At 48.5% G+C, this 25,399-nt stretch overlaps 9 protein-coding genes across 9 annotated transcripts; 4 read left to right on the forward strand and 5 right to left on the reverse strand.

Annotated features, from left to right (window-relative positions):
* Positions 1 to 2,207: 2,207 nt before the first annotated feature.
* On the forward strand, positions 2,208 to 2,838 carry N7533_007420 (short coiled-coil protein; the record flags this gene model as incomplete). The annotated part of the gene is made up of 2 exons (XM_057104070.1): positions 2,208 to 2,524; positions 2,655 to 2,838. 2 exons carry the CDS (start codon positions 2,208 to 2,210, stop codon positions 2,836 to 2,838), a joined length of 501 nt encoding a protein of 166 aa, XP_056959027.1.
* A 553-nt stretch (positions 2,839 to 3,391) lies between these two features.
* N7533_007421 (uncharacterized protein) lies at positions 3,392 to 3,604 on the reverse strand (the record flags this gene model as incomplete). Its single annotated transcript, XM_057104071.1, has 1 exon — positions 3,392 to 3,604. One exon carries the CDS (start codon positions 3,602 to 3,604, stop codon positions 3,392 to 3,394), a length of 213 nt encoding a protein of 70 aa, XP_056959028.1.
* A 6,250-nt stretch (positions 3,605 to 9,854) lies between these two features.
* artA (14-3-3 adaptor artA) lies at positions 9,855 to 10,844 on the reverse strand (the record flags this gene model as incomplete). Its single annotated transcript, XM_057104072.1, has 4 exons — positions 9,855 to 9,959; positions 10,016 to 10,086; positions 10,150 to 10,698; positions 10,784 to 10,844. 4 exons carry the CDS (start codon positions 10,842 to 10,844, stop codon positions 9,855 to 9,857), a joined length of 786 nt encoding a protein of 261 aa, XP_056959029.1.
* Positions 10,845 to 12,390: 1,546 nt separating this feature from the next.
* On the forward strand, positions 12,391 to 13,031 carry N7533_007423 (uncharacterized protein; the record flags this gene model as incomplete). Its single annotated transcript, XM_057104073.1, has 4 exons — positions 12,391 to 12,527; positions 12,682 to 12,747; positions 12,828 to 12,893; positions 12,998 to 13,031. The coding sequence occupies 4 exons, from the start codon at positions 12,391 to 12,393 to the stop codon at positions 13,029 to 13,031; spliced, it is 303 nt and encodes a 100-aa protein (XP_056959030.1).
* Positions 13,032 to 14,084: 1,053 nt separating this feature from the next.
* On the forward strand, positions 14,085 to 16,607 carry slx4 (the record flags this gene model as incomplete). The annotated part of the gene is made up of 1 exon (XM_057104074.1): positions 14,085 to 16,607. The coding sequence occupies one exon, from the start codon at positions 14,085 to 14,087 to the stop codon at positions 16,605 to 16,607; it is 2,523 nt and encodes an 840-aa protein (XP_056959031.1).
* Positions 16,608 to 17,079: 472 nt separating this feature from the next.
* N7533_007425 (putative C6 finger domain protein) lies at positions 17,080 to 17,866 on the reverse strand (the record flags this gene model as incomplete). The annotated part of the gene is made up of 2 exons (XM_057104075.1): positions 17,080 to 17,529; positions 17,633 to 17,866. The coding sequence occupies 2 exons, from the start codon at positions 17,864 to 17,866 to the stop codon at positions 17,080 to 17,082; spliced, it is 684 nt and encodes a 227-aa protein (XP_056959032.1).
* A 1,345-nt stretch (positions 17,867 to 19,211) lies between these two features.
* On the reverse strand, positions 19,212 to 22,034 carry N7533_007426 (uncharacterized protein; the record flags this gene model as incomplete). Its single annotated transcript, XM_057104076.1, has 1 exon — positions 19,212 to 22,034. The coding sequence occupies one exon, from the start codon at positions 22,032 to 22,034 to the stop codon at positions 19,212 to 19,214; it is 2,823 nt and encodes a 940-aa protein (XP_056959033.1).
* A 1,376-nt stretch (positions 22,035 to 23,410) lies between these two features.
* On the reverse strand, positions 23,411 to 24,143 carry N7533_007427 (uncharacterized protein; the record flags this gene model as incomplete). Its single annotated transcript, XM_057104077.1, has 2 exons — positions 23,411 to 23,583; positions 23,666 to 24,143. The coding sequence occupies 2 exons, from the start codon at positions 24,141 to 24,143 to the stop codon at positions 23,411 to 23,413; spliced, it is 651 nt and encodes a 216-aa protein (XP_056959034.1).
* Positions 24,144 to 24,354: 211 nt separating this feature from the next.
* Positions 24,355 to 24,921, forward strand: N7533_007428 (uncharacterized protein; the record flags this gene model as incomplete). Its single annotated transcript, XM_057104078.1, has 2 exons — positions 24,355 to 24,357; positions 24,430 to 24,921. The coding sequence occupies 2 exons, from the start codon at positions 24,355 to 24,357 to the stop codon at positions 24,919 to 24,921; spliced, it is 495 nt and encodes a 164-aa protein (XP_056959035.1).
* Positions 24,922 to 25,399: the final 478 nt, after the last annotated feature.

Below are 25,399 nucleotides of genomic sequence, written 5' to 3' on the forward strand. Positions count from 1 at the left end.
GTACTGTACGTACGAAGTATGAACTACTACATCCCATCATTCAGCTGGCATTATCTAAATATTCAGACAACTTTGTAGGACTCTCCTTCGCTTGGAGTTCTATGTACACAATCTAGTGTCTGCTTGGAACCGAGGGAATGTGATTCGGAAATGAACTCCATGGCTCCACGGGGCGGGCGTAAGGATCGTCCTTCTAAAGATTTGGATCCAACAAAATTCGATTTAGTGCTCCATTTTCTGCATGGGAGATTAAGAAGGTTCCTCTTTCTCAAGATTTTGTGTAGTACACTGTATCCCGCGGAGGCTTCCGACCCAAGAAATCCAACACTGTCAACGCATCCACCGTGCCGTGTTCATCCCTTGCCCTTGTTTGCCACACCAGGTCATGGCGAATGGAGGTACCCTGACCAGGGGGGGGGGGGGACTACTGTATCAAGACCCGTGTGAATGATCGGAGCCAGTAATATGGCGTCATATCCACCAGTTGCGGCTTGATCGACATTGCATGGTGCCCCCCCCCCCTGAGAGGCGGAGGACGAGGCGTTTTCCCCATACCGCCATGAAGAAGCGCCTATAAAGATGCGGTCAAAAGTACTGTGATCAGTTTTAGTGCAAGTATCGAGGCGATCCATGGAGGTATACTGAGTATTGACTCTGGAGAGTATGTATGTAAGCTCCAGTTATCTACGTGGACGAAGGAAAGTGTGCGCCAGGAGGTATACAGTAATGAACGATGAGGTCATCTGACGATAGGGGAGGCGACAAATTAGGATTACCTTTCCCACCATTAAGATGAGGATGAGTATGTAAGTAAAGGGGAAAAATAAATTTAAAATAAAAAAGAAAAGAAAAAGGTAATGAAATTAATACGTGTTCTTCAAGGTTTGGTACAAATTCCCACCCAAAATTTGCCCTGGAGATGGAGGTGGACTCCTGTTGGTTAGGAGAGGCTCCTGTTTGGCGGAGGCGAGTGGATCCGCACCTCCGCTCCTATGGGCCAGTGAAAATTCGCGATGGCCCTAAATCAGGACTAAACCGGGTCTAGGTAGAAGTTCCGGTGGTGGTGGACGGAGTAACCAGTACCCAGTACTTTGTTCGGTTCCTCGACGGTGGGGGGAAGCGGTGTACCGGATACTTGGAGAGGAAAGGGGACTGACTCTCTGTAACCTGAATTCGGTTGCCCATTTTTTATGCTTTCATGGTTCCCAATGGTTCCTGGCTATTACTTACCCTAGGGTACACATAGATACTCTGTTAGTCACTATCATATACTATGTCTGGTTCAAATTCTCATATACTCAGAATACACGAACAGGCTCGGTCAGGTACCTCTATACGGCTAAAGGGGTTCAGTACTCCGTAACTGGGTATGTGGCTGCCACGCGCCTACGGTTTCTTTTCGGACGATCCCTCTGGTCCCAAGGGACGCCCTGCTCCACCGGCCGAAAAGGTGCAAAGATAGTCCTAGTTCGGTATGAGGAAGGTACGATGAAGGTACGGTGTATTGCGGGTACACTGAGATACTAGGGGGTACTTCCAACTACCTGTTGATACCGGGTATTTTACTATGCTAATCTCGTATCTTTATGTATCTAATTGTATCATATGGGTTACCTAATCTTCCCTGCTCCTGTACCGAGGGTACCGAGTGTTACCAACAATACCTCCATACTGGGATTGTACCACCACCCCAAAACCCACCACTGGCCGTAACGCCGATACCCTCCTTCCTCCCTTTGAACTCATCTAAGAGCTTCTTTCCTTTCTCAACGCCCTCGACCGATTTCCAACTTTTCATCTCGCGCCCTTTCGACCTTTCGACACCTTTCTCTTCTCCCTCTCACCCCCCCCCCATCTCGATCTCGACCTGTCCTCCCTAACTATTTTCGGCCGTTGTTCCTTTTACCCGCATCACCTCCGATTCTTCACCCGTTATCACCCACTCTTCAAATCCCCCACCGACCCCGGTAGCTACCTCAAGCGTAACACAGATTTCTCGTCTGGGGTACATCGCTAGGGGTAGACCGTGGTCGTTCACCGTTCGTTCCGACCTACGATTCTCAAATCAAGACCCCCCCCGAACGCCGAAAGCAGCGTGTTGCACACTTTCCCCCCCCCCAAAAAAAATCCACCTCATCCTAAATCGCCACGCTGGACCTCGCAAATTCCTCTCTGTTCGACTGCGTTTGCTGTGAAAAACCTCCCCTATGTCTGATACGGAAATGAATGAAGCCTCACCTGTGCCCACCTTGCCGCAACCTAACGACGGTGGCCGCATGCATATGTCATCCCTGTCATCTTCTTCGTCTATATCCGACGCCGAGACTGAACGTCGAGGCCGATCTGAACGACCAAGAATGGCGAGCCGCAAACCCAGCGCATCTATTTTAGTCCCTCGGGACCACCCTGAAATCGAGATTGAGGAAGAGGAATTCCCTCCCGATGACGCCCGTGCCATGAGTCCCCGCCGGAACTCTGCTGATCTAGAACGATTGGGCAAAGAGGCTCGCCAGACCCTTCAAGAGTGAGTATTCCCTTATTTTCTCGAAACTTGTTGAGAATTCCTTCATGCTCCCCTTCTTTTCTGCCCTTTGGGCTTCCGAAAGGAGAGGCGTCTTCAAAATCACCCACTAACATGCAATGGAAATCCTTAGGCAAGCCAAGGCTCTCCAATCGTCCCTTCAAGCCATCGCAGAGCGCATTGATGTCGTCAAATCAGACCACGACAAGCTGGAGAATGAGAACAAAATCCTGCAAGATTACATAGGTGGCCTCACACGCAACATGACCAAGACCGAAATGAGCCGCAGTACGAAAGCACGCAAGGCGCAGAAGTAACTACATGGCCGATTGAATCAGAAGCGTCCTAGGACGGTGGGACACCTCCCACCGTATCTGTGACCAAGATGGAAATCTAAGTTTCCCACACGGAGCTTTCTGAGAGCCGCCATGAAATCGAGATTCATACCGATTCTCGATTATTTTTAACCTTCTAACGACAACATACTTCATCACGCGCCTATTCTTCTCGCCCGAGGGCCCGATCACCACTTTCCAAGTGTCGAATTACGATTACGAGCATGCACAGCACACACCTTGGTTGACACAGTTGCATACAAAATAACGCGTTGTGACCCCTTTGGAGCGTTGGAAGGCCTCTTGCATTTACGGGGCCTGAAATTGTTTCCCAGGGGAATATGCAGCCGCTTGTTGTCACATTGTCGCCATACCTCGTTTCCCCCTAATCCTCTGGCCACCCGGCTCACTTCGAGTGGCTACCCATGCACCCTCTTTCCCTCACAGTCCACGCCACAACTCGTCACAGGGCCCCACCGCTCATTCAGCACCGGGATCGACCGTTGAACCAGTGATGGTCACGACCATGCAGCGCTTATTTACTCAAGGGGACCAATGGATGCTCAGTGACATCATCGGATATTTGATCCACGCCCAGTGGTCCGCCACTTTGGGTCTTGGCATCCTCGAACCACTCATGATCATCATTCATCCTCAGCCACTCACCAGTGTCACACCATGCTGTGTCATGGCAAGCGGAGCTGACTGACCTCCCTCCATCATTGCCGATATCATCGGGCCTCTTCATCTTCTCTTTCTTTACACGTCTCCTCATTTGGCGTTTTTTCATCACATGTTTTTTTTTCTACTCGGCGGCCTCTTTGCGGACTCATCTTCACCACTGTATTTTTTTTATCGGATGCATAGCACCTCGGGCGTTTCGGGGACTGGGACCTAGACTCGATTTGATTGAATGAGCTTTACCGGAGCCGCAACTTGAAATGTTTTCGTCGTCATAAGGCATTGCATATGGTCATGGTCATGTCAACCGCAGGACGGCGCGGAAAGTGGAAAGCATCTACGGGGTCATTTACGGAGCAGTCCATTGTTCATTATTCCTTTCCATTCTTCTCTCTTCATTTCTATTATCTTCCTTTTTTTAACACCTGGGACGATGAAAGATGGCAAATTCTGTACATCCGGCCTTTTGTCTTCACTTCTTTTCTTTTCGATTGTGGACTGGCTTCTCGCGAAAATGAACCCCCATTTTTCAACTTACGGGAGATCTCTATTTTTATCGCCGTATCTTACTATTTCTTCTCTCTGTCACAGCTTTGTTCTGCCTACTTGCTTCTCACCGGCCTTTGTCATCCCTAGGTTTTCCGAGCATGTCTTTAGTCCCCCACTCTTGTCTATTTTTTTTTCTATTATTTACCCTGCTTGCATGGCGGGGATAATGATAGTTCAATTATTGCAATTCAAACATTCCACCCAAATTTCGCACCATAGAATTAAATACGCACAACTAGATGTATTCAAAACAGTATTCTACTTTTTAGCTCGAGTCATGACGTTCAAAGTGGCTGGTGGAGAGGCATGGAGATCTGAGACATTCCCCATCTGATCTACGAGAACGACGTATGCTGTGGGGCCCTTGAAACAGTGCAGCTGAAGGAATCATGCACAGCCGGCATGCCCTAGTAGTAAATCATTATCTAGCGGGGAGCATCACTCAAACATAGCCATCTAGTATCCAGCGACCTTGTACGCTATACTAGCGTGAGTCGGAATTTCTCCCCCTCCCAGTGACGCAAGGCTCTTTCGGCGGATTCAAGCCGCGAATGGAGGAGGTGGGGGCAATTTCTATATTTGGATTATTAACAGCACAGAAACTCCTGGTTTAGCTACACGAGAGTCGTGGTGCTAAAACCGGAGACCGGTAGATTCTCGGATGCTACCCAAATAAGCAATTGCTGGAACGACATGCCTCTCTAACCGAGACGGTGAGCTCACATGAACGCCATGCGTCCCCATTTAAAACAGAGCGGGCCATATCAAAATATCGGTCTCGGTAAGCTTATCCGTCGAGAATGGTGCCGGTGAAATATTGGTGAGGAAAGACAGTGCGGCTTTTATTGGATTGCCTCTTTCTTTTCACGATACGACCCGAAGCTTCCGGTTCTTCATCACGGGGTTTTAGCCCCTTCACGTGGCCTACGGGGGGTTTGTGGGAATTGGCAGGTTTGGCATTGTGACTAGCGGGTGTGATGATGACAGAAGGTTACACAAAGTTCTAATTGAGCGCGCAAAATTGAAGATTTGAAGACTTTAAACCTACGTCCAAGCGGCTTCGTCGGGAATGGTGCCTAACAGCTTGTGATTGATTCGAGTGGCATGGAACTAGGCCATAGTAGTGATTTTATATACGAATCGTTGATACAGAGAGAGCAACGTGGTATGGGTAGTACTAATATGTTCGGAGTTGGGGTCTCATTAGAACTATCCATGGGGTAGACAATGACACCAACTTCCATGGTACAATTTCATATTGCACTTAATCATCAACACCTTCTTACTTGAACAGCTTCAAATACCTCATAGATAACCTTGGAATATGGCAATTTTCGACGTTTCAGTATCTAATATTTTGACAAGTCTTGCTTTGACAGTGCTGTCCAGGTGTTTCTATCTTTTTAGTACGATGATCTTTGAAAAGCACATGGCGTGCCAGATTTGAAGATCTAGAGAGAATATGAAGGACGAGATGGTCCTGGTATACTGCCGAAGCATTTCCTGTACCACTGCTCCTCCCTTGGCTAGAATTAGAAGCTAAACTCATTGAAAAAGGCCAGGGGGCAAAACTCTGTGGCTTGACTATCTCCGGTAATATCATGACTGCCTCATCGTTTCAAACATGAGGAAATCTCGAAGTGTGTGAAATTTGTGGCTCTTGGAGGATGTAACTGAATAGAGCACCAGTCAGATTCATGAATACAGCATAAGAGCAAATACAAAATTCTTTCACTTGAATATTTAGTTCCATTAATACTAATCTCTGGTAGCAAGTGGTGAGAAGCTCGGGGTTTCTATGTAAGAAAACAGGAGGGCAGAGAAGTGATGGTATGTGTCCATACACTCACTAAATGCACATAAGCAGACTTAAAAGACAAAAATAACCCACTCATAACCATCTAAGGTTATGATGGAGTTGCGCCCCAGAGTTCCAGGTATTCCAGGACAATCAGGGCAAAATACAAATCACAACAAATAGTGAGTTCTAGGGTATGATATCCTATCATGGTTTCTGGTATGTATAGAAGCGGCGTGAAGGAACCAATCTGAGTTGATAAAATCTGCCTAGAAAGGGATACATGTTGGGCAGATGGAGCAAGTTCTGTCTTGTGAGCCCTTTTCTAAGGCCAAATCCTACCATGATCACTATCTGGCGGGGATGGTAGGGGGCGGGTCCGGGGTGGGATTAGGTTGACCACCCCCCCTGAGGTCCATTACAGACTGCTCCACCCGTGTCACTCATCTTGGGCGAAGTTGAAGCAAAACTAATCTGGATGAGGTTTAATTAACATAAACTCCCGCAAAATTATGTGTGGTATTTGCCCTACCTCAATCGATTAAATAAATCAAATAGCGATAGGCGTGGAGTTGGCTTAACGATTCCAGAAAACCAGAAGCCGTATTGCCTGAATTATCCAAAGCGATTCCTTGTGCGCTATACCCGCTGTCTAAAATAGAGACTGTGCTAAGTTAGAATCCATTCAAGTGTTACGTGAGAATAAGGATAAGCATAAGCATCGAGAAATCTTCATACACGTGGATCTCAGGAAGACTGTCGATTTCGTTCAATAGGAAAGAACGAAATGTTTTCTTGAAAATTTGTTCCGAACGCTTCAATCCAGAACATGCGCGACCATTTTATACCATAATATACCTTACTGGTCGATATTTGGTCCATAATTTATGGAGACATGGATTTTCAGCCTCAAACTATCCCACCCCGCCGATCTGCATGGAGCTGATTTGGAGCCGCCGAAGTGAATTCACACCTGTCATTGGCGCCATGAACACCTGAGTATGCGCCAATGAAGGACCTATTCCACGGCCGGGAGCGCAATATACTCAGGGGATTCGTTTGAACTGGCCTAGTAATGTTGGCTCCAGCCCCTGTAGTTGACACCGCCCCGCATGCGAGCCACGCAATTTTCAGAACTACTTGGTGAAGCGCCTAATCAGTGGTCGTAAGCTTTCTGTGAGAAATCAGGCCCGGATTGTCTGTATGTTATCATGTACTGCAAGCCCAGATTGAAGCGCCAAATCAGTGGATGTAAGATTTCCGTGAGAAATCAGGCTCGGGATGTCTGTATGCTATTATCTGCTGCAAGCCCAGCTATTGATGCCGCTCGCGTTGCCCCAGGCGCAAGAGCCAGTAATGCAGTTGATTTTAGGCAGCAAGGCGGAGCAGAATACTCCTGCAGCCTGCCGACAGATGACTGTGAGGCTGTACATACTATACTGCTGCTAGCCGTTCATATGCCCAACAAATACCATGTCTCTACCCCGTCTCCTTAAAGGAGCCTCAGAATGCATACAAAGAGATGATTGGCAAGTGAATTGTTGATGTGAACTCATACTCCCCTTCCAATACAGTCTCATACCCAACCTAGCCCCAGATTTCTGTCGGAAAATGACCGTCTCAACATCCAAAGAGTCTACTTCTCAGTCCTGTTCGCCCAAAGAGAGCCCTTCCCAGAGCGACCTTTATTAGAGACTATGGCAATAGCTTGGATATCGGGCTTTTGTGAATGGTCTTCTTCCGATGATGACCTTTTTGTTCTGCGTCGTTTCAAGGTCCTTAACACCAGAGTTCTACTAAGAATGTAGGACTCAATAGTTCAACTGGAGGATGAACTGACTGCCCTCGATGTTGAAAGTTCTCAATTGGGCTGTCAACCTGTGAATAATGGGTCATCCAGGCATGATATAATTGAAAGGAGAAAGGAAATACTTAGTCAGGAACAAGCTGAGCTCAAAGAATATAGTCAGTTCTTCTCTCCTTTCTTCTCTATTTGAAGGGGGTTTTCCCGTTCAAGTCCTCTCTCGCTCCCGTGGGCTCTCATTTTGACCCTCAGAAACATTTCACGATATTGAATAATCATGAAGAAATAGATGAGTATGTGACCAAATGCTCAGAGCTAAGATCACGCCAGCCAGCCGGGGAGCATGAAATCTCAAATGTGAAAATTTGGCTTCAATGGCGCTTTTCAGATGCCATATTTCCAGCAGAAAGCAAGTATATTACAAAGCTAGACGACTTGATACGGGTTGTGCCAGGAATGAGATCTCCTCTAGTCAAGAAGATGGAAAAACATTCCAGCATAGCGCATAGTATCTTCTCCAAGAAGCAAGTTGTGAGTGTCTTCCGGCCCTGGAGCCAGGCTTGCACGTGGTTTTATGTCCCAAAAAGCAACTCGCTCGGAGATAAAGTGTCTGGACTAATTTCTAAAGGAAGGAGAATTAACTGGTTATGACCCATAGTCCACTTCCTACTACAGGGAGGATCTCATGGAATCCTGAGCTCGAGGAGGATTCATCCTCTTTGGCTTAGTTATGCTGGTTGAGCCATCATGGTGGTTTACTTCATTGAGGATAAAACGAAACAGCTTGAAGTTATTACTGGCTTTATAGTGATTTTCCTCGCGCTTGTTCCAACGCCTTTCGCCAGCAACTCCATTGGAAACATTGGTCGCCACTGCTGCGTAAGTGAATTCGGTTTCAAAGTGATTTTCCTACGTACTGATTCCATATTGCAGCTATTCCGCTGTTCTTATGGTGATTATGCAAGTTGGGAATGATGCTTCGTAGTGGTCTAGCCTGAGGACTACCAGGAAAATTCTTTCTCAGCAAGTATTTCAGGTACTAGTACTGTTTGGGTAGCGGTTGAAACTCAATCCAACAATTTCAGGTTGATGCATGCAATACCCGAGTATATGGAGCTGGGAGAAACAAGAGATGCAACGCTCTAGCTTATTCAATTATTGCAATGCCCACTTGTCAGGCATGATGTAGCGCGCTGCAGCCTCTAGTCGGTATGTAATTGTGAGAGTAGCATCGAGGTGAATTTCTGGCTTTCAAAACTAGCACCAATCATAGTACTACTGAGCTTGCTACCAAGCAAGCTAGAATACTGGCACATACTATCCAGTCAGCACCCCAGGGAGAGAAAAAAAAAACACCCGACTGGTGTAGTAGGTCTGCAAGATCCGGTAGGGTACTACTCGAGCTCGCAAGCCGCCGGCATGGTCCAGTTACTACTTCTCGCCAATTAATACCGAGAACTTTACAGGCAGAGACCATTCATGTTTTGATCCAAGGAGATCACGGCAATACTATTTATGCAGCCAAATACCGTAAGGCAAATATACTACCCTTGGTTGACCTTTTAAAACCAAATCTAGCAGGAAGAACACCGATTGGCAAAATACGAGAGGTATAAGATAGGAAAGACGAAGGAAAAATAAGAGAGGAAAAGATGAAGCCAGATAGGGGATCGGTACGAGGCCCTGATTGTAGTCCTGATAAGGAGCTGATTTAAGAAAAAATTCTGTTCGTGTGTATGTGTTGTTGGTGGGGGATTTGGAGAGTGCGCGCACAGGGGACTCTTTGGGTAGTGAAGAGACAAGTAGACAAAATAACAAGGAGAATGAAGAAACAAAAAGGGGGGTGGGAATTGGACTGTTCCCAGGGCAAGAAAAGCACCATCCTCAAAAGTGAAAGGGGACGCCAGAAAGCCTGAGCGGGGGGTCTCGAAGAGGAAGGGATTCCGAAAGCGTGTCGGGAAAGAATCTCGTTTCTTCCATCCCTAGGCCGTGAGGCCCTGGGTCCGAAGAATTGAAAGTGTATAACCAGCGCATCTCGACCATCCTTTTCCATTCTTGTCCCTGCTTACTTCCTTGCACCGGGAGACCCATCGCGCAGCTCCCTCTTGGTTGTCCTATCCACCCCAAGGACGTGGGTCCATCATCAAGGTCTTTTTAATTTTCCGTTTACTCGGCGGGCTTCTCACCCTCCTGGGCGGGGGCCTCCTCCTCCTTCTTCTCGGCGGGGGCACCCTCCTGGGAAGGCTCGGCCTCGGACGAGGTCCAGAGGGTCTAATGAAAGTGTTAGAGTGATGATCTAGGAAATGCGACACAAAAGGTTGACCTACCAGGTTATCACGGAGGAGCTGCATGATAAGAGTGGAGTCCTTGTAGCTCTCCTCGCTCAGAGTGTCAAGCTCTGTAGGAATGTGTTAGTCACAGGGACGTTGTTGGGGGATTAATGAGGTTAGCGCAAACTGACCAGCAATGGCATCGTCAAAAGCCAGCTTGGCGAGGTGGCAGGCCTGGTCGGGGGAGTTCAGGATCTCGTAGTAGAAGACCGAGAAGTTCAGGGCAAGTCCGAGGCGGATGGGGTGGGTAGGGGCGAGGTCAGTGGAAGCGATCTCGGTGGCGGCCTTGTAGGCCTCAAGGGAGTAATCGGCAGCACCCTTGCGGCGGTCGCCAATGGCGAACTCGGCAAGGTAGCGGTGGTAGTCACCCTTCATCTTGTGGTAGAAGACCTTGGACTCGCCGCTCTGGGCAGACTTAATCAGGTGGTCGTCGAGAACCTCGAGGATGTCGTCACAGATCTTGGCCAGCTCAGCCTCGATCTTTTGGCGGTACTCCTTGATCAGAGTGACCTGGCCCTCGTTACCCTTAGACTCCTCCTTCTGCTCAATGGAGGTGACGATTCTCCAGGACGCACGGCGGGCACCGATGACGTTCTTGTAGGCGACAGACAGGAGATTGCGCTCCTCAACGGTGAGCTCAACATCGGCCGAAGCAACGATCTTCATGTTCTCGACCATCTCTGGAGTGAGCGTCAGTCATCTGCCTTCGCGGTACGGGATTTCCTTCTTCTTGAATTTGAAGATGGGAGGCATAGCATATCATACCCTCATAGCGCTCGGCCTGCTCGGCCAGCTTGGCGAGATAAACAGCGTCTTCTTGACCCATTGTGAAAATTTCTAGAATTGAAGAAATTCCTGGTTAGTCTTTATCCTTATTCTGAGCAACAACAGCAAAGATAAATATGTGGTTGTAGAGATGGAACTGGGATCACGCCATCGACATCATCGCCAGCGACCGGGAGGGGTAGAGTCCGCTGACGGCCCTCGATCAGGGATGAGGGGCCAGATTCGCCAGATTTTGTATCCCCGAGTGTTTTGATCCGATCGAGATCTCAATTTGGATTCCAGTGGTAGATATAATAACGATCATTGTTTGTTGAGGTACTGGGTGTCACTGACGTGCGTCGGGGGCTGTGGGTGTTTTTGAAGGGGATCACAGTGTAGCGGTCGCGGCAGAGGACCCGCAAGTAAACAAGGAAACGAAGACGAATGAAGGTCTCTTCTCAGGGAGAAATGATGCGAACCCAGCGATAGAGGTATTTTCGGGGGATTTGGATGCCCCGTCTTGGCCTTGAAGAGGGCCGGAATGTCCCAGTTCCAATGAAGCCCGAGTCGAGTGCTTGTGTGGGTTTGGGGGAGGGGGAGTTGTGTGGTGATTTGCAAGGCGGGGAAGAGGCAAAACGATGGAAATAAATTGGGACGAGACAAACTCACCTGAAATTGAAAGAGAGAGAGAAAGGGTATAGAAAAGTAGATAGGGGAAGTGGATGGAGTAGGAGAAGGGGAAAGTTGGAGGAAGATGGACTGGGAAAGGAGGGGGAGGGCGGTGGGAGGTTGTTTGGTGTTGGGATTGACCTACACTACACTATTGCTATTACCATTACTATGACTATTACCACTGCCACTACCACTGCCCCTATGGCCCATGTGCCATTTGATTTGATTACTCTTACTCTCTGTATTTCCCTTTCTTTTCCTCAGCAGTGTGCTTCCACCATCCTACTACGGCCACTGTACTCACCTTCTGTGTGGTTCGGTGGACCTAGCGTCATCGTGGCTACCATCAATCCCCCATCCCGCGCCAATCGCCCCCCCCTTAACCACTTGTTACTCCCCCGGGTACAAATCCAAGGCAGACAAGCCCTACTTCCCTCATTTCTTTGAAACACATTTCATCTACCCAACAACCGAGAGCCTCTCTGGTCCAGGCCTTATCTATTCCGATCCTTGTAGATCTTATAGCCCTCTTCCTTGTACAGAATCTTAGCCTCAAAATGTGTGATGTATATTGCTATTTGAGAAGACCTGGTCACTATGTACACAATTGTACACAACTGTACACACTGCCAGTGTACTCCGTACTCCGTACTCTGTACAAACCCAGGCTAATCCCCCCCCTCATGATCTGCCTTGCCGAGTCGAATGAGAGAGCCTGAACTTATCGCAGAGATTTCTGCTGACATAATGCATTATCTAACGCACCCCGGTGAGATCACCTGACAGGTCTTGGCACGTGTCGTCATGGGGTGAGGTCAAGGTCACCTGTCAAGCTACCCTGCTTACTTCTCCGAGCTTGAATATCATCCAATACTTTCCCTTCTTCCCAACCCTTCTCTTTGATTTTAAGATATCATATCAATTCACCATTCACAATGCTCCGTCAATCCATCACCCGACCGGCTGTTATTGCCAACCGTGCCCTCTGCCAGCGCTCCTTCTCTGCTATCGCCCCTAGAATGGGTGAGGGTGACACCGGTGCTCCTCGATCCGGAGGCGGCGGCACCTCGGGGTACGTGGCCAACTCTCCAAATACCTCATTTCCTGCATCATATCTCCCTTGTGGTGTGGGTGCTGTGGCGTTATCTGCGTTTTCGACCGCATGGCGTGTCCGCCTTGTCGCTGTCGTATGACATCATCAATCGCTGACATTCGTTGCCTTACAGTGATGCGTTCACCAAGCGTGAGGCTGCCCAGGAAGCCCTGTACATTCGTGAGAAGGAACTTGAGAAGTAAGTCATTCGGGTGAAATTTACTTCGGACCCCGTCGACAAAAGCAAAAACATGGAGCTAATGACTGTCGGGTGGATAGGCTCCACACCTTGAAGAAGAAGATCACCGATCAGCGCGCTCATCTGGACGAACTTGAGACTCACATGTATGTCCTTACTTCGTCTTATCTCCCCTATGTTGGCATACCTTCTATTGCCTTCCATTCCTCTCTCGCCCTTCTTTTTGGAAGAAAAGCTAACCTCCTTCTAGCGACCAGTTGACCAAGGACCAGGGCAAGAAATAAAGCTCTCACTCGGAATAATCGCACTGCCTCGCATCATGAGCCCTGCCTGCTGTAACATACAATCTCCTCTCCAGTTACCGGGCCTCCTTTGATTTTGTGATTGTGCTCGTGTTAAAGCGGCATATGACTAGACAAGACCGAAGATTTGTTATAGCGTATTAGGAGTCCCTCCATTCATGAATTATTATCCTGAACCTCTCTTTATAGGCCACGTAGGGATACGATTAGTTTTCAAGGTTCCCCACAAATGTATCGAGTAGTGATTCATTTTTTGATCTCATGCACGTGGGTAGTATCGGTGAGGTACCCTAGTACATATCTACTACTATTCATACGGAGAAAGTAGCCATGGGTCTTGGTCGATCGGATATTAGTGGTGGACAGGATCATCAACATCGCAAGAACTTGGATCTTAATTATTCTATGTAAATCCTTATGGCTATCGATGAACATCCAAATTCCGCCCTTGTTTGCACGGTCAGTTGTCTGAGATTGGCGACTAGTAAAATGCTCTATACCGCAAGTCAAAGAACTGGGGTAGCATTGACCTCTTTTTTTAGAAAAGAAGAACAATTTTTTCTTAGCTTTTATGAAATTGAGATACCTGCCAGTCAGGAAGCGACCCGGACTAAACATTGCAAAGAAACGCATTGAGGCTGATAAGATGGTTGGAAATGGAAAGAGTGCAAATGGCATGTGGTTGCCCGGCCCAACTGCGTGTTGGTAAACTTTGCCAAGACTGGACCGTCATCTTCAAGTTCGACCTCACTTTGCACTCCTCCCACCTTGAAATCATTATTTTTACTCCACATCGCTCAATGACCAACCCTATCCTTCAATGGTTGTCCCCCGGCTGTGATAAATGATGTCTCACAATACTCCTTGATTTGACCAAGTCTCAAGCGCAGCGCGACTATCCTGCCCTCCTCCGACTCGAAACGCGTCCCTGACCACGATGACGAGCTCTGCCGAAGTTATCGTGCTATCCTCCTCTCCTAACCCCCCCTACACGAACTCCAACAAGACAACTACAAAACTCCGAGAGGCTTCTTGATGGTTCGCCACGAGGGGCGTCGCCACCATCCATCCCGTCACCTTCGGAGCTGTTCAATCCTCTGTTACGCTCTCGATTCTTTCCCCACCACGAAGGTGCCAGAAATTGCGACCAAGAAAAAACCGCGGGTGACAAAAAGGTCAGAAGCTTCCACTTCTGACGACAAGAATGAATCAGCCAAGCCGAAATCAAAGGTACCGAGCATAGCTTCGACGGTAGACACCACCGGAAATGCTGGACCTGTAACCCAGAATGTCACAGACAGCGGGGCGAAGAAGAGCAAAGCGCCACGGAAAAGCCGTGCCACAGCAAGCACTAAGAAAAAAGAGACGGGCAACATGACTTTAACGGGCAAAGTTACCAAAGGAGGGAGCAGTGCTCAAGTAAAGGAACCGAGCAAACGAAAGAAGAAGCAGACTGCACCCAGTGAGAGGCCCGATGAGCCGATTGGTCCAATTGCTATCGAAGAACCCGAAGCCGACATGAAAGATCGGGAGCTACATCTAGACGAAGCTCTGAGGAGGAGGATGGATTGGACACCACCGAGAGATACTTCTCCCAAGACTGGACTGACAATGGGGGACGAAGGAGACACACAGAAAAGCTCAGCGCCAGCTGCCGTAGGTGGGTTCGACAATTTGGTGTCAAATTACAATTACTCTGGAGCAGCTTCAGCTGTCCACGCAATGCCCCCAACTGTGGGCAGAGGTCCCACTAAAAGGCGACGTATCGAACTGGTGGATCCTTTGCTCCAACCATACCAAGTATATCAGGCCGATTCGAATGGAGAAAGCTCGACACAGGCCACAGATTCGTCGACATCTGGTCCTAAGTCAAAGAAGAAATCAAGAGGCCCGAAACGATTCACGACATTGACCGCACGAATGACAGCGCAATATACTTCGAACAACGCAAATGACGATGGCTCCGCCAGTGAAGAACTTCCGGCCACCAGAAAGACTATTCCTAAACGACGAAGCAAAGGAAAAACGACGGAAGAGGAGGTTTTGTTTACCGTTCTTTCGCCCGAAGCCGTTTTCAAGTCTTTAGAGAATCAGGATCTCGTTTTTGGTACTTGTAGTCAACTTGAACGAGAGGATTCCCCACAGACACTTGCCGAAATGCAACAAGCTATTCAAGCATCTGAGAATCTTGCCTTTGGCGGAAACAGCCATCCCGCAACAGCGAAGGCCGCATCGAAGGGCTCTGTGTCCTACCAACCCGGTACAAGGAATCTTTGGAAGTCTGCTGCGCGGAGTACTGAAGGCTCCCTAGTCCAGGCTCAAGGGGTGGAGGGTGTCAAGCTGGCAAACCCGGCAGAGGCATCTAAGGAATTGAATTCCAAAACAAAAAGATCATTGAATTGGGAAGATAATGATGACTGGTTTGAGCTTGACTATGGCATATCCAAGCCTTCCCCGAAGCAGAAGACACCATTGGACAACACAAAGTCTGCAGCCGTTCCTGCGCCCTCGGAACCCCTGGAGCCACCGGTCCAAGCTGATGAAGCTGTTGCGAAGACGAATCCCAATCAGGAGCCCGACTCTCAACAGCCTCAGATACCACATTATAGTGGATTTACAGATGCTGAACTCACCAAACAGATTGCAGCCTTTGGCTTTAAATCAGTAAGAGGTCGTAAGAAGATGATAGAGCTCTTGCAGAAGTGCTGGGAGTCCAAACACGGCAATGGCCGTAAGACTACTACTCTTGTGCAATCACAATCCCAGCCTTCGTCACAAATTGACAATGGTTCAAGGCTCTCCAACTCTGCCCAGTCGCAAAGCCAGGGGCTTGCCCCGCAATTAGATACACAGAAAACAACTACTCGGCCCAAAGATCAGACCAAGAAGAAAACTGCATCTGCACCAGCACCAAGTGCATCTTCATGCTCGGAACAAATGGACACGCCAATAAAAAACCTGGTCTCTATCAACTCCAAGAAAGTCTCCAAGGATACAAACACAAGCTCTCAAGCTTTGACATCGTCATTCATAGATGTCGAAGAGATTCAAGACTCCGAGGATGAGACCGCTCCGTCGCCTAGTCAAATCCAAAAGCGTTATCGGAAGATATTGTCCACTGCTTCCGACCTCGCTCCCGAACCATCTCTGGAGATTCAGACCAAGGAAATGGCTACAAGCCCCACAAAACGCAAAGCGGTTACCTCTAAATCTAAAGTCACAACCAAGCCCTCTTCGTCTACACCCGCTAAGTCCGACAAATCGGCTCTTTCGAAGCGCAGCAGTCTACCCGATTTGGCTTCTCAGATCACTAAGGCCGTACGCTCCCAACATTTGCTCTCGCCGCTCTCATCTTCATCCGGAAGCCGAAGTCGCCCAACATGGCATGAGAAGATCCTCATGTACGACCCAGTTATTCTGGAAGATTTTACAACATGGCTGAACATCGAAGGTCTGGGGCTTGTTGGGGAGGATAGAGAGGTCCATGCTGCAGCGGCCAGGGAGTGGTGTGAGAATAAGGGCATCTGCTGTGGCTGGAAGAATAATGCTAATTGGTGAGATGCATGTTTTTTTGGAAGCATTGGGGGCTCCTTTTTACGTTCTAATTTTATGATACCCGGTACTACATCTCGATTACTACTCAAGAAAATATGCAGTCCTGAAACACATGATTTTTATCTGAGCAAAATTATCTCTAGACGTTCAATTTTGACGCTCCTATTAGTATTATCATGCCAACCAAAGTCTCGCTCACACACCGCACCCTCATAAGCCGGACCAATATGGGGCTTTCCAGGAACAGACATCATGATCTTACAGGCCATGTTTTCCAGCATGCGACCGTTCCAAAGTATTCTAGGGCAACACCGAAAAGGTATCAGAAGAAAGCAAAAAGCAACAACAACAACAACATGGATCAGAATAAGGAGGGGGCAACTGTACCAGATATTGTTCGGACAGGTATGGATTCCGAGTTTGAAGTTCAAGTTGCTGCGGAGCGATTCCTTGGTCCTGGCAATTAATGTATCGTTCAGCCATCATGGTCCATAAATGGAGTCTTAAAGATAGGCAAGAAGAGATCATCGTATCCCACCGTGTGCACATTGAATGCTCCAGCATGTGGTGCTAGGGCAAGATTCTGGGAAGGAGGAGGAGTACTCACCGGGTGCATAACACCGCCGTCTTGAGAATGGAACTCGCTCAGGTTCTCGAGGTGTACTCCCGGAGACTGGTGATGGTGCAACAAGTTCAAGTTCTGTATACTTTGCTTCAAGTCACGAATTTGGCAATCCTTTTCTCGCAGCTGATACTGGAGATCTCGCAACTGATCTCGGAGATTGAAGATCTCCGTAGTCTTTTGCATGATTATGTTTCGAGGATAGGTTTGGCCGGTGCTTGTATCGGTCATATAGCACACTGTGCCATGTCGGACACAGTTGTTGCAGCTTTCTTCGTTCTCGTCACACGGGAGCTTTCGACACTAGAGAGGAAGCAGTTGGTATTTGGCCAATAGTATGAATGAATGAGAGAAGGGTGAGGAGTGGCTGGTAGCTTGATGAGAGAAGAGTGAAGTCATTACACACCTTGCATCTATCACAAGCGCGTGCCGTACGCTTCCCCCGGGGGCTTTGCTGCAATCGTCTTCGAATTTCTGCAGAGTAATCACGCTCTGGGTCATACTTTCCTCGGCGGCCTTTTTTGGTGCGTGGTGGCATGGGAGCAACTGCCAGTGGCAAGGAGATGACCGTGAAATCGGGAGATGAACTTGAATGAACAGGGGAGGCAGAGAGATCGTCGCATGGAGAGAAGTTCTCCATGTTGTCGGAGTGTAACGAAATATGATGGGAGGGCGAAGATGAGATAGGAAATTGCGAGAAGGGCTTAAATAGCGAGGGAGAAAGAAACGAAATAAAAGAGGGTTGGATGGAGGTATTTCGAACGTCACTTTTTTAGACGTATTTGAATCTAACAGTGCTTCGCTTCCTTGATTCAGAGGCCTCCTTTGAAATGAGGTGGACGTAGAGTTTTACTTGCATTAGGAATTCCAAGACACACCGGACCACCCAGGATAGTGGATGGTAGAGATAGTCTTTTACGGAATCTGATACCCAAAATAACATATGTAGAAGTGCATGTTGAAAAGAAGTACTTTACAGTGAAGTCCATTTAACAGGAACGTGTCAAACATACCAGTATAGCCTTTTCAGCGAGATGTTTCGAAATGTCCGTATCAATTGCATTGTGGCGGAACAAAGAACTTGAATCAGTCTATGGATGACAAAGACGTCAAACGATCTTTATCGCACATGGGCAGCGAGAGCTTAGACATTGCTTAGACAATGGATCACATCTACTAACTAGTAATAGATTTAGTACCCCGTTCAAGTTGTGACTTACTACCCTCTCATAAAGTACGACCCTATTGAAATTCGATACCCCCTCGCAAGTCTTATCTACTACTTGGTAACTACCTACCTAAGTAGGTACTAATAGTTAGATAAGGTCCAAGTGATGGAAATATCTAGAGATTAGTAGGAGTAATCGAGGTAGGGGTCTCTAGCAGGTGGAATGTCTAGTCCAAAAGTACTGAGTAGATTTAGTATCAGGATATGTAGAGTACAAGGACCCCGGAGACCGCGACCAACAAAAGAAAGAACCAGAAAATAAAAGGATAGACAGTGAAGCATTATTTCATAATAAGAAGCCAGAAGAAAGACCGCCAGGCGTTATTAAAAGTCAAACCAAACCACAGCATATGCTTTCAGTCTCTGAACTCCTGCCATGCTCGACCAGCCCAAGAACCAGATAATACGCAGCCCGAATCCGGAACCAGCAGCGGCGCACACCTGCCGCTATCTGGAGTCATTCTATACGGGTCAAGCGAACAAGAAAAAAACAGAAAAAAGACCCCCAGAAAGCCCCGAACTCCCAAATTATAAGACATCGACCTTGATACTTCCAATGGCTGCGATAGAAACTAAAAGAAAGGGAGAATGCAAATGGATCCAGAATATGAACGAGGAAATCAAGAGGATGCTATATAGCAGAGGAAAAGGTAGAAAAGCTGTATCAGTCTGAGAGATATGCCAAAGACAGGGGGCCTGTACGTTCTTGTACGTGTTGTGAAGTGCGACACTCGTAGTATCTGAGGGCACTTGGCTCTCATCGAAAATTTCTGCCATTTGTGGCGACGGTCTCAAATTCGACCCGGGGTTGATACCGTATTGGTCCATTATCGTCGAGCCAAGGGGCGAGGTTTTTGCACTGGCTAACGTCAAAAGTTCGGAGCTGATGGCAGCCTTCAGCCACAGCTTCGACACCCACCCCGGTGACTCGAACACAACCTCGCACAGATAGATGTTGGAGGGAGAGAAGATGAAGACCGATACTTCGAAGGGAAGGGTCGGAAATTGCAGACCCGCAAAACGACATGTTGAGATATTTCAACTGCGAGCATTGAAGGGCGAGAACTTCGGTGGCTGTGTCGGACAGTGCACAGCAAAATGACTGAGAAGGTATATTAGTATTCGCTAGGAAAACACTTGGAAGGGTCAGATCTCGTACCAAATCTAGTTCTTGTAGGTTCTTAGCCGCATTTGTCAAATGCACGATGGCATTGTCGGTCAGGTACGTGCAGTCCGCTAGACACAGTCTTCGTAGACTGGTGAAGCGAGCATTCCCCCAGTACTGGAATCCTTGGTCCGTGATGGTGGTACAGCGAGTCAAGTCCATTTCTTCAATTCGACCCGCTGCATGTGATGCGATGTGGTGCATTGAGCGATCGGTTACATGTTTGCAATATGAGAGCGTGAGCTTTCTGAGCCGCGGGCAGCCATAAACCAAACCATCTTCCGTCTGCATGGTTGGCTTTATGGATGCATTTTTGCCTTCGGTAGGCTTCTGACCCCCGGGCAACACCCACCCAATAATCCGCGCCATAAGAGTATCGCCTACTTTGCGGCAATTACTCAAGTCCACTTCTTTTAATTCTGTCGCTTTGCTTGTCATTTCAAGGATGGCAGAAGCCGTCACATCCCAAACGCTCTTCATTTTCCATGTTGTGGCATTGGGTGCGCATGTATTGGCCAGTGCGTTAAAGCCTTCATCTGTGATGTGAAAGCAGTTGTTGACATTCACCGAAAGAGGACGATTGCCAACAAATGGACAAATGATTTTCACAAGAGCGTCATCGGTGAGTTGGCGGTTATACACACTCAAGTCGAGATCACGAATCACTTCAGGGGATCTGGTGAGGATTTCAGACCAGTGAGAAGACACTGCACGTAGTCGAAGCAAGTGGTGCAGTTCAAGGAATTGGAAAACGTTCAGAAGGACACTGTCAGGGAAGATTCCATGGTGACCCTCACTGGAAGGACGTGGCATTTGGTGTGGTTTTGACAGGCCAAGTGTGTCTGGAAGTGCAAGAGAAGACGAGCCAGCTGACCGTGGTTCCGTAGGAGATTGCCTTTGATGCTCACCAGTGACTTCCTCTGGTGTCAAAGGTGCCACCGAGCCTCGGCGACTTCGAAGGCGGACTTTATCCAACCCAAGACTGAGATATGGATCGGGATCCGATGGTCGCAGTACTGCTTGCTCTTGGTCTTCGACCGGCGAAGACTGATGCGGACCATCTAATTCAGTCTCTGTCAGGGTCAATAACGGCATTGACTTTCTCCGAGAAGAGGCTCGATCGTCGAATTCCAAGTCACCCAACGGAGGCTGTTCGTCTGTTGCATCTTTCATGACGACATCGCCGTCGGCAGTGGTTTGAAGTCGTTCTTGAGCGGTGCGTTCTACTGATTCACGGATGTCACTTGGGCACATTTCCCAAAACTGAGAGAGGACCTCCCCACTGAGCATCAAACATTCGACCGATGTGACTGAGCGAACGGTCGCTGTTCTTCGAGGCGCAAGTGACAAACTGACTACTTCACCAAAGTATTGCCCTTGTTTCAGCCGAGCCTTGATTTCCGTTCTCATGCGATCGGTTCCATTCGGTTTGTGATTTAAGTCGTCATGGGGTTCGGCCTTTTCGGCAACGACCTCTACCTCACCTCGTACGATGAAGTAGAGCTCGCGTCCCTGGGAGTCTTGTCGGATGATATCCGTGAATGGAGAGAATGAGCGCGGCTGCGCATTGAGGCCCAGGAAGTGGAGTATATCGGGTGGTAGACCGGAGAATAGAGGCAGCTCTTTGAGAAGCAGACGAACGTTCACTAGGCCATTTGCAAGAGCACTGGAAGGATCTCGCCGCCCCGGACTCGGTGATTTTCGCTTTTTATGTACTGAGTTGACGCTGAGGTCTTCCTCGGCAGCGACCAAGTCCTTGGCGTGGTTTTCCCTCAATCGTTTCGATCCTCTTCGCATCGGGCTCGGGATTCTTGGGGGATCTAAATCCAAGGCGGGAGCAGATGTCTCTTTCTTTTTCTTTTCAAGAATCATGAGACGCTCCTGAGCTTCTTCTCTGATAGCCTGTTCGACCTCGGGGAAGCGCGGTAAGATATTGCGAAAATCTTCTTTGGTGAGCACGACCAGCATGCATCGTGTCCGGGCGATGATAGTTGCTGTGCGTGGTCGATCCATCAACACACCAATTTCTCCAAAAAAGGCACCGGGCTGAAGCTCAGCATAAATACTCTCACCGTCGCGTGATGTGACAGAGACGGCGCCACGCACCAACCAGTACATCGCCTTTGCATCATCACCTTCGGTCAAGATATAGTCGTTGGGAGCGTGGAGTTGTGGGCGCAGGTGTTGACCGACCTCAAACAAGAAGGATTCTGGGACGGCCTGGAAGAGGGGAAAGGATCGCAATCTATCGACGAGCTCGAGTGGGAGAGCTTTGATGTTGGAGGAGGCTAGAGGTGAAGGTCGCGCCGGACGATTGGGGTTCAAGACTGAGTCGAAGGAATGGATCAGAGAGACAGTGTCAGACATGGCTGACACGGCCTTGGTCGGGCCTCCAGATCTGCCATGGCGACGCATCGTGGGCAGTTGGTAATACGAAGGGGGGAGTTCAGATGAAAGAGGCGACCGGGGCTTCCAGCTCCAGCATCAATAGAACGATGACGTCGACGAGAATAGCAGCAGCAGAGTCGGCTCCGCGTCGGCATCGCATCCACACCCAATGGGTAGATCGTCGGCGCTAGCAGAACGGCATGTGCGCAGGGGTGGGAGAGCTGGAGGGGTAGTTGACAACGGTGAAGGATGCCGGAGCTGGGGGTCTCTTCAGGTGAAGGTGGGGGGGAAAGTGACTCTGCGACGTCAAATGCGGTTGAGCTCCACCGATCATCTGGAAAGCTTCGGAAACTCTATGACAACCTTCACAGTGCTCCACCTTGACCAAATCGGATTTCTGCATTTTCTTCTTTGTCCACTGCGGGCGGCTGTTGATGGCAAATCGGTCAATCTCGGTCGGTTTATTGCATTGTGGTGGCTTACTACGTACGAAAGTGTTCAATTTACTAAGTAGGAGGAGCTTGGAGAAACAGATAAAAAATCATTTACTGATCAAATCAGGTACGATAGAGCAATCAGATATAATCATTCTGGTAGAGGCTTTTCCAATCCTTCTTAAATCTCCCCTATAAAAGCTAGAGGTACGATCTATTACTGTGTGTAGGGTGGAAGCCATCGACATCATTCCTCAGGGTTTTGCTCCACTTAACCAATTCAAATTGACAAAAAAGCAATTAACACGGGTAGAAAAAAAGCCACTCTCAGCCCTGTGATCAACCACGGTATCATTTCGTGACGGTTGTGCAGTACTTTTGACAGTCATTGTGGCCAGATCGATTGGGTTCGCAGCTCGCTGAGAACAGGCAGATGCAATGCAGGAGGTCACGTGCCATCAATACTACGTGGGAGATCGAGCTGAACAGACCTGAACAGACATGGCCTGGCTAGGTGTACATTGCAATAAAGAAAGAGAGAAGAGTTCTTGAAAATAAAATAGTACAATAGGGTATCAAAGTGTGGATAGTACATCGGAAAATAGAAGGATGTGAAACCCGGACACCGATGGTCTCTTATCCCGGAACTCACTAACCGGGTTTCCGCGGGAGATGAAAATGTCCGAATTGGAAAGTCTGGCGATAAAGGAGATCTCATGGATGATAGCTGCAGGGAGCTTTGAGACTGCCCTCTGGACGTACTCCCAGCATCGTTACAGTGGCGTGCCTGGTTGTTTGATCCCCGTCTTGGTACACAGCCAGAAACGCGTGGGCAGGACAAATTCCCAGGGATTGTCTGCAAATGAGACACTCTCTTTTAGCCAGTTCAATGGGCTCAGGTAGATGTTGTCCTGCTAGAAGACAAAGCAACCTAGGAAATGGAGGATGCATGTATGGGATTGTTCCAGCTCAGACAGGGGTTCCATCTGCAGCTTGTGTTCGCCGCTTGCCCAGGAGGAAATCCAGATATGCAGGGTGGTTTCCTTTCAGTGATTCCAAGGCATCTTGTACCAGTCCATAGCCCAGTCCAAACTTCAATCCGAGCTTCGCGGTACGGGCGGCAGTGTAGACATCATGACGAGCTAGAAGACAAATAAAGTTAGCTCAGCTCCATGAGAGTTAGATAAAAAAGACATAGATTGTCGCTCTGGCGTTGTCACTGACCAAGCAGACTGTATACTCCAGAGAACGACAATCCTGCCGTCACTGTCGAGAGAAAGTCCCGCTTCTCGTGGCGGGCATAGTCCACAGTTTCTTCGAATAGACAAAACAGGAGCGACCCAGCTCCTAGCCTAGATGCTAATTTAACGCCTTCTTTCACACCGCCGACAATTGAAATGTAGTTTTTCGTTTTGTGGTACTGCCACCAGCCGGTTGAGGTTGTTGGAAATCGATGTGCGTTTTCTGCTCGAAACTGAAGGCCTGCCTTCTTGCTTCCATGAACATAACCGAGCGCCATGCCAACAGACATTCCAGAAAATGTCGCATAAGGTATACGCTTGCTGACATCAATGCCTAAACGTGGAGGGCTGTCGGATTCGAAGAGCTTGTCCCAGTAAATGAGCCTCATAAGCACAGCGCCGCGCATAGTGGGCGCAGACAATGGCGAAGAAGACTCATGCTGCGGCTGAGGGTCCTCCATATCGGAGACTAGTGGCATTGGGAGACCAACTCGTCGAGGGTGAATGATTAATTGTCTGGGTATCACGAGAGGGAGATTCCATCCAATCCAGAGATGGGCAGGCACCGACGAGCGGCAATAAACCCGCCGCTCTCTTCTCCGCCTCCGTCACCGTCTCTAGTTGTGCAGGTCTGATCAGGGCAATTCGCCAGGTTAAATTACGCCCTACAAGATGGTATGCTATATGCTTGTTATTAAATTGAGTGTGGATAACCCTATCGCAAGAAGCTAACCTCCCACTCACCAGCCCCCCAAAAAAACCACTACAGACTCAAGGTCTGTCACCCTGCTCTTCAAGAAGCACAAAACCACGATTCTCCTCTCCCTGCAGCCACACGAAAAACTCCAATCCGTGAAACAGAAGGTGCTACATGCTCTAAAGGAGCGCGATGTCCGCGAAATCAACGGCGGAATCGTCCCCGACGACGCAGCTGAGATCGAGTTCGGCATACCGATTGACCGCAGTGATTTGGAGAAAGGATGGACACGCCTAAAGACGAATACATCAAATGAAGAAACTGGAAAGAATAGTGGCAGAGCTCTGGCAGACACAGTCTTAGATGCTGATCTTGGAAATGGAAACTGGGTTGCATTCCGCTTTCGCAAGGATATGAAAGCAGAGGAATCCAAGGAAGACGAGGAAGACGGAACCGCCATGAGCCTTGATCTAGATGACCCTGGTTGGGATGTGGTTGTACCAAGCTTCGAAGAGGAAGAGGAGGGACCTGAGGAAACATAGAGGGAGCACTGTCTGGTATTGTGGGCACAAAGGAGGAACAATTGAGGACGAGGACTTTATGGCACGGGGGAACACGGGCTCGGAGTCAATGAGTGGGCGGTCTCTTTACTACCTATGTTGATGGTTTACTTTTCTTTTTTGTTCCGGGATGGCGTTATGGTCACTCTAGGTACTCACGGACACTGCAATAGACATTCAGTAGTAGCATACAAGTTGCTGAGCACATTACTTCGTTCCTTAGATCAAGGTAGGTGTACCTGTACCTATACCAAACTCGACAGTGGACCTCACGAGAACCAACTCAACGGCTATCCAAGGCAGTTAATGCAAGGGGCCTGCCAAAAACAATCGTGGAGCAATCCAAATATCTTCGATATAACATCTATGGATCAAGATCTCGCTGTCACCGCAGCCAAAACCCCACATCGGTCACGGCCAAGGCAAAGTGGTGCGTGAATACTAAAAAGGAGTACTGTGC

This window comes from Penicillium manginii (assembly GCF_028828005.1).
Source record: "Penicillium manginii strain IBT 31320 chromosome Unknown utg000005l:1.0-5665137.0:1.0-5668048.0, whole genome shotgun sequence".
NCBI classification, from domain to species: Eukaryota; Fungi; Ascomycota; class Eurotiomycetes; order Eurotiales; family Aspergillaceae; genus Penicillium; species Penicillium manginii.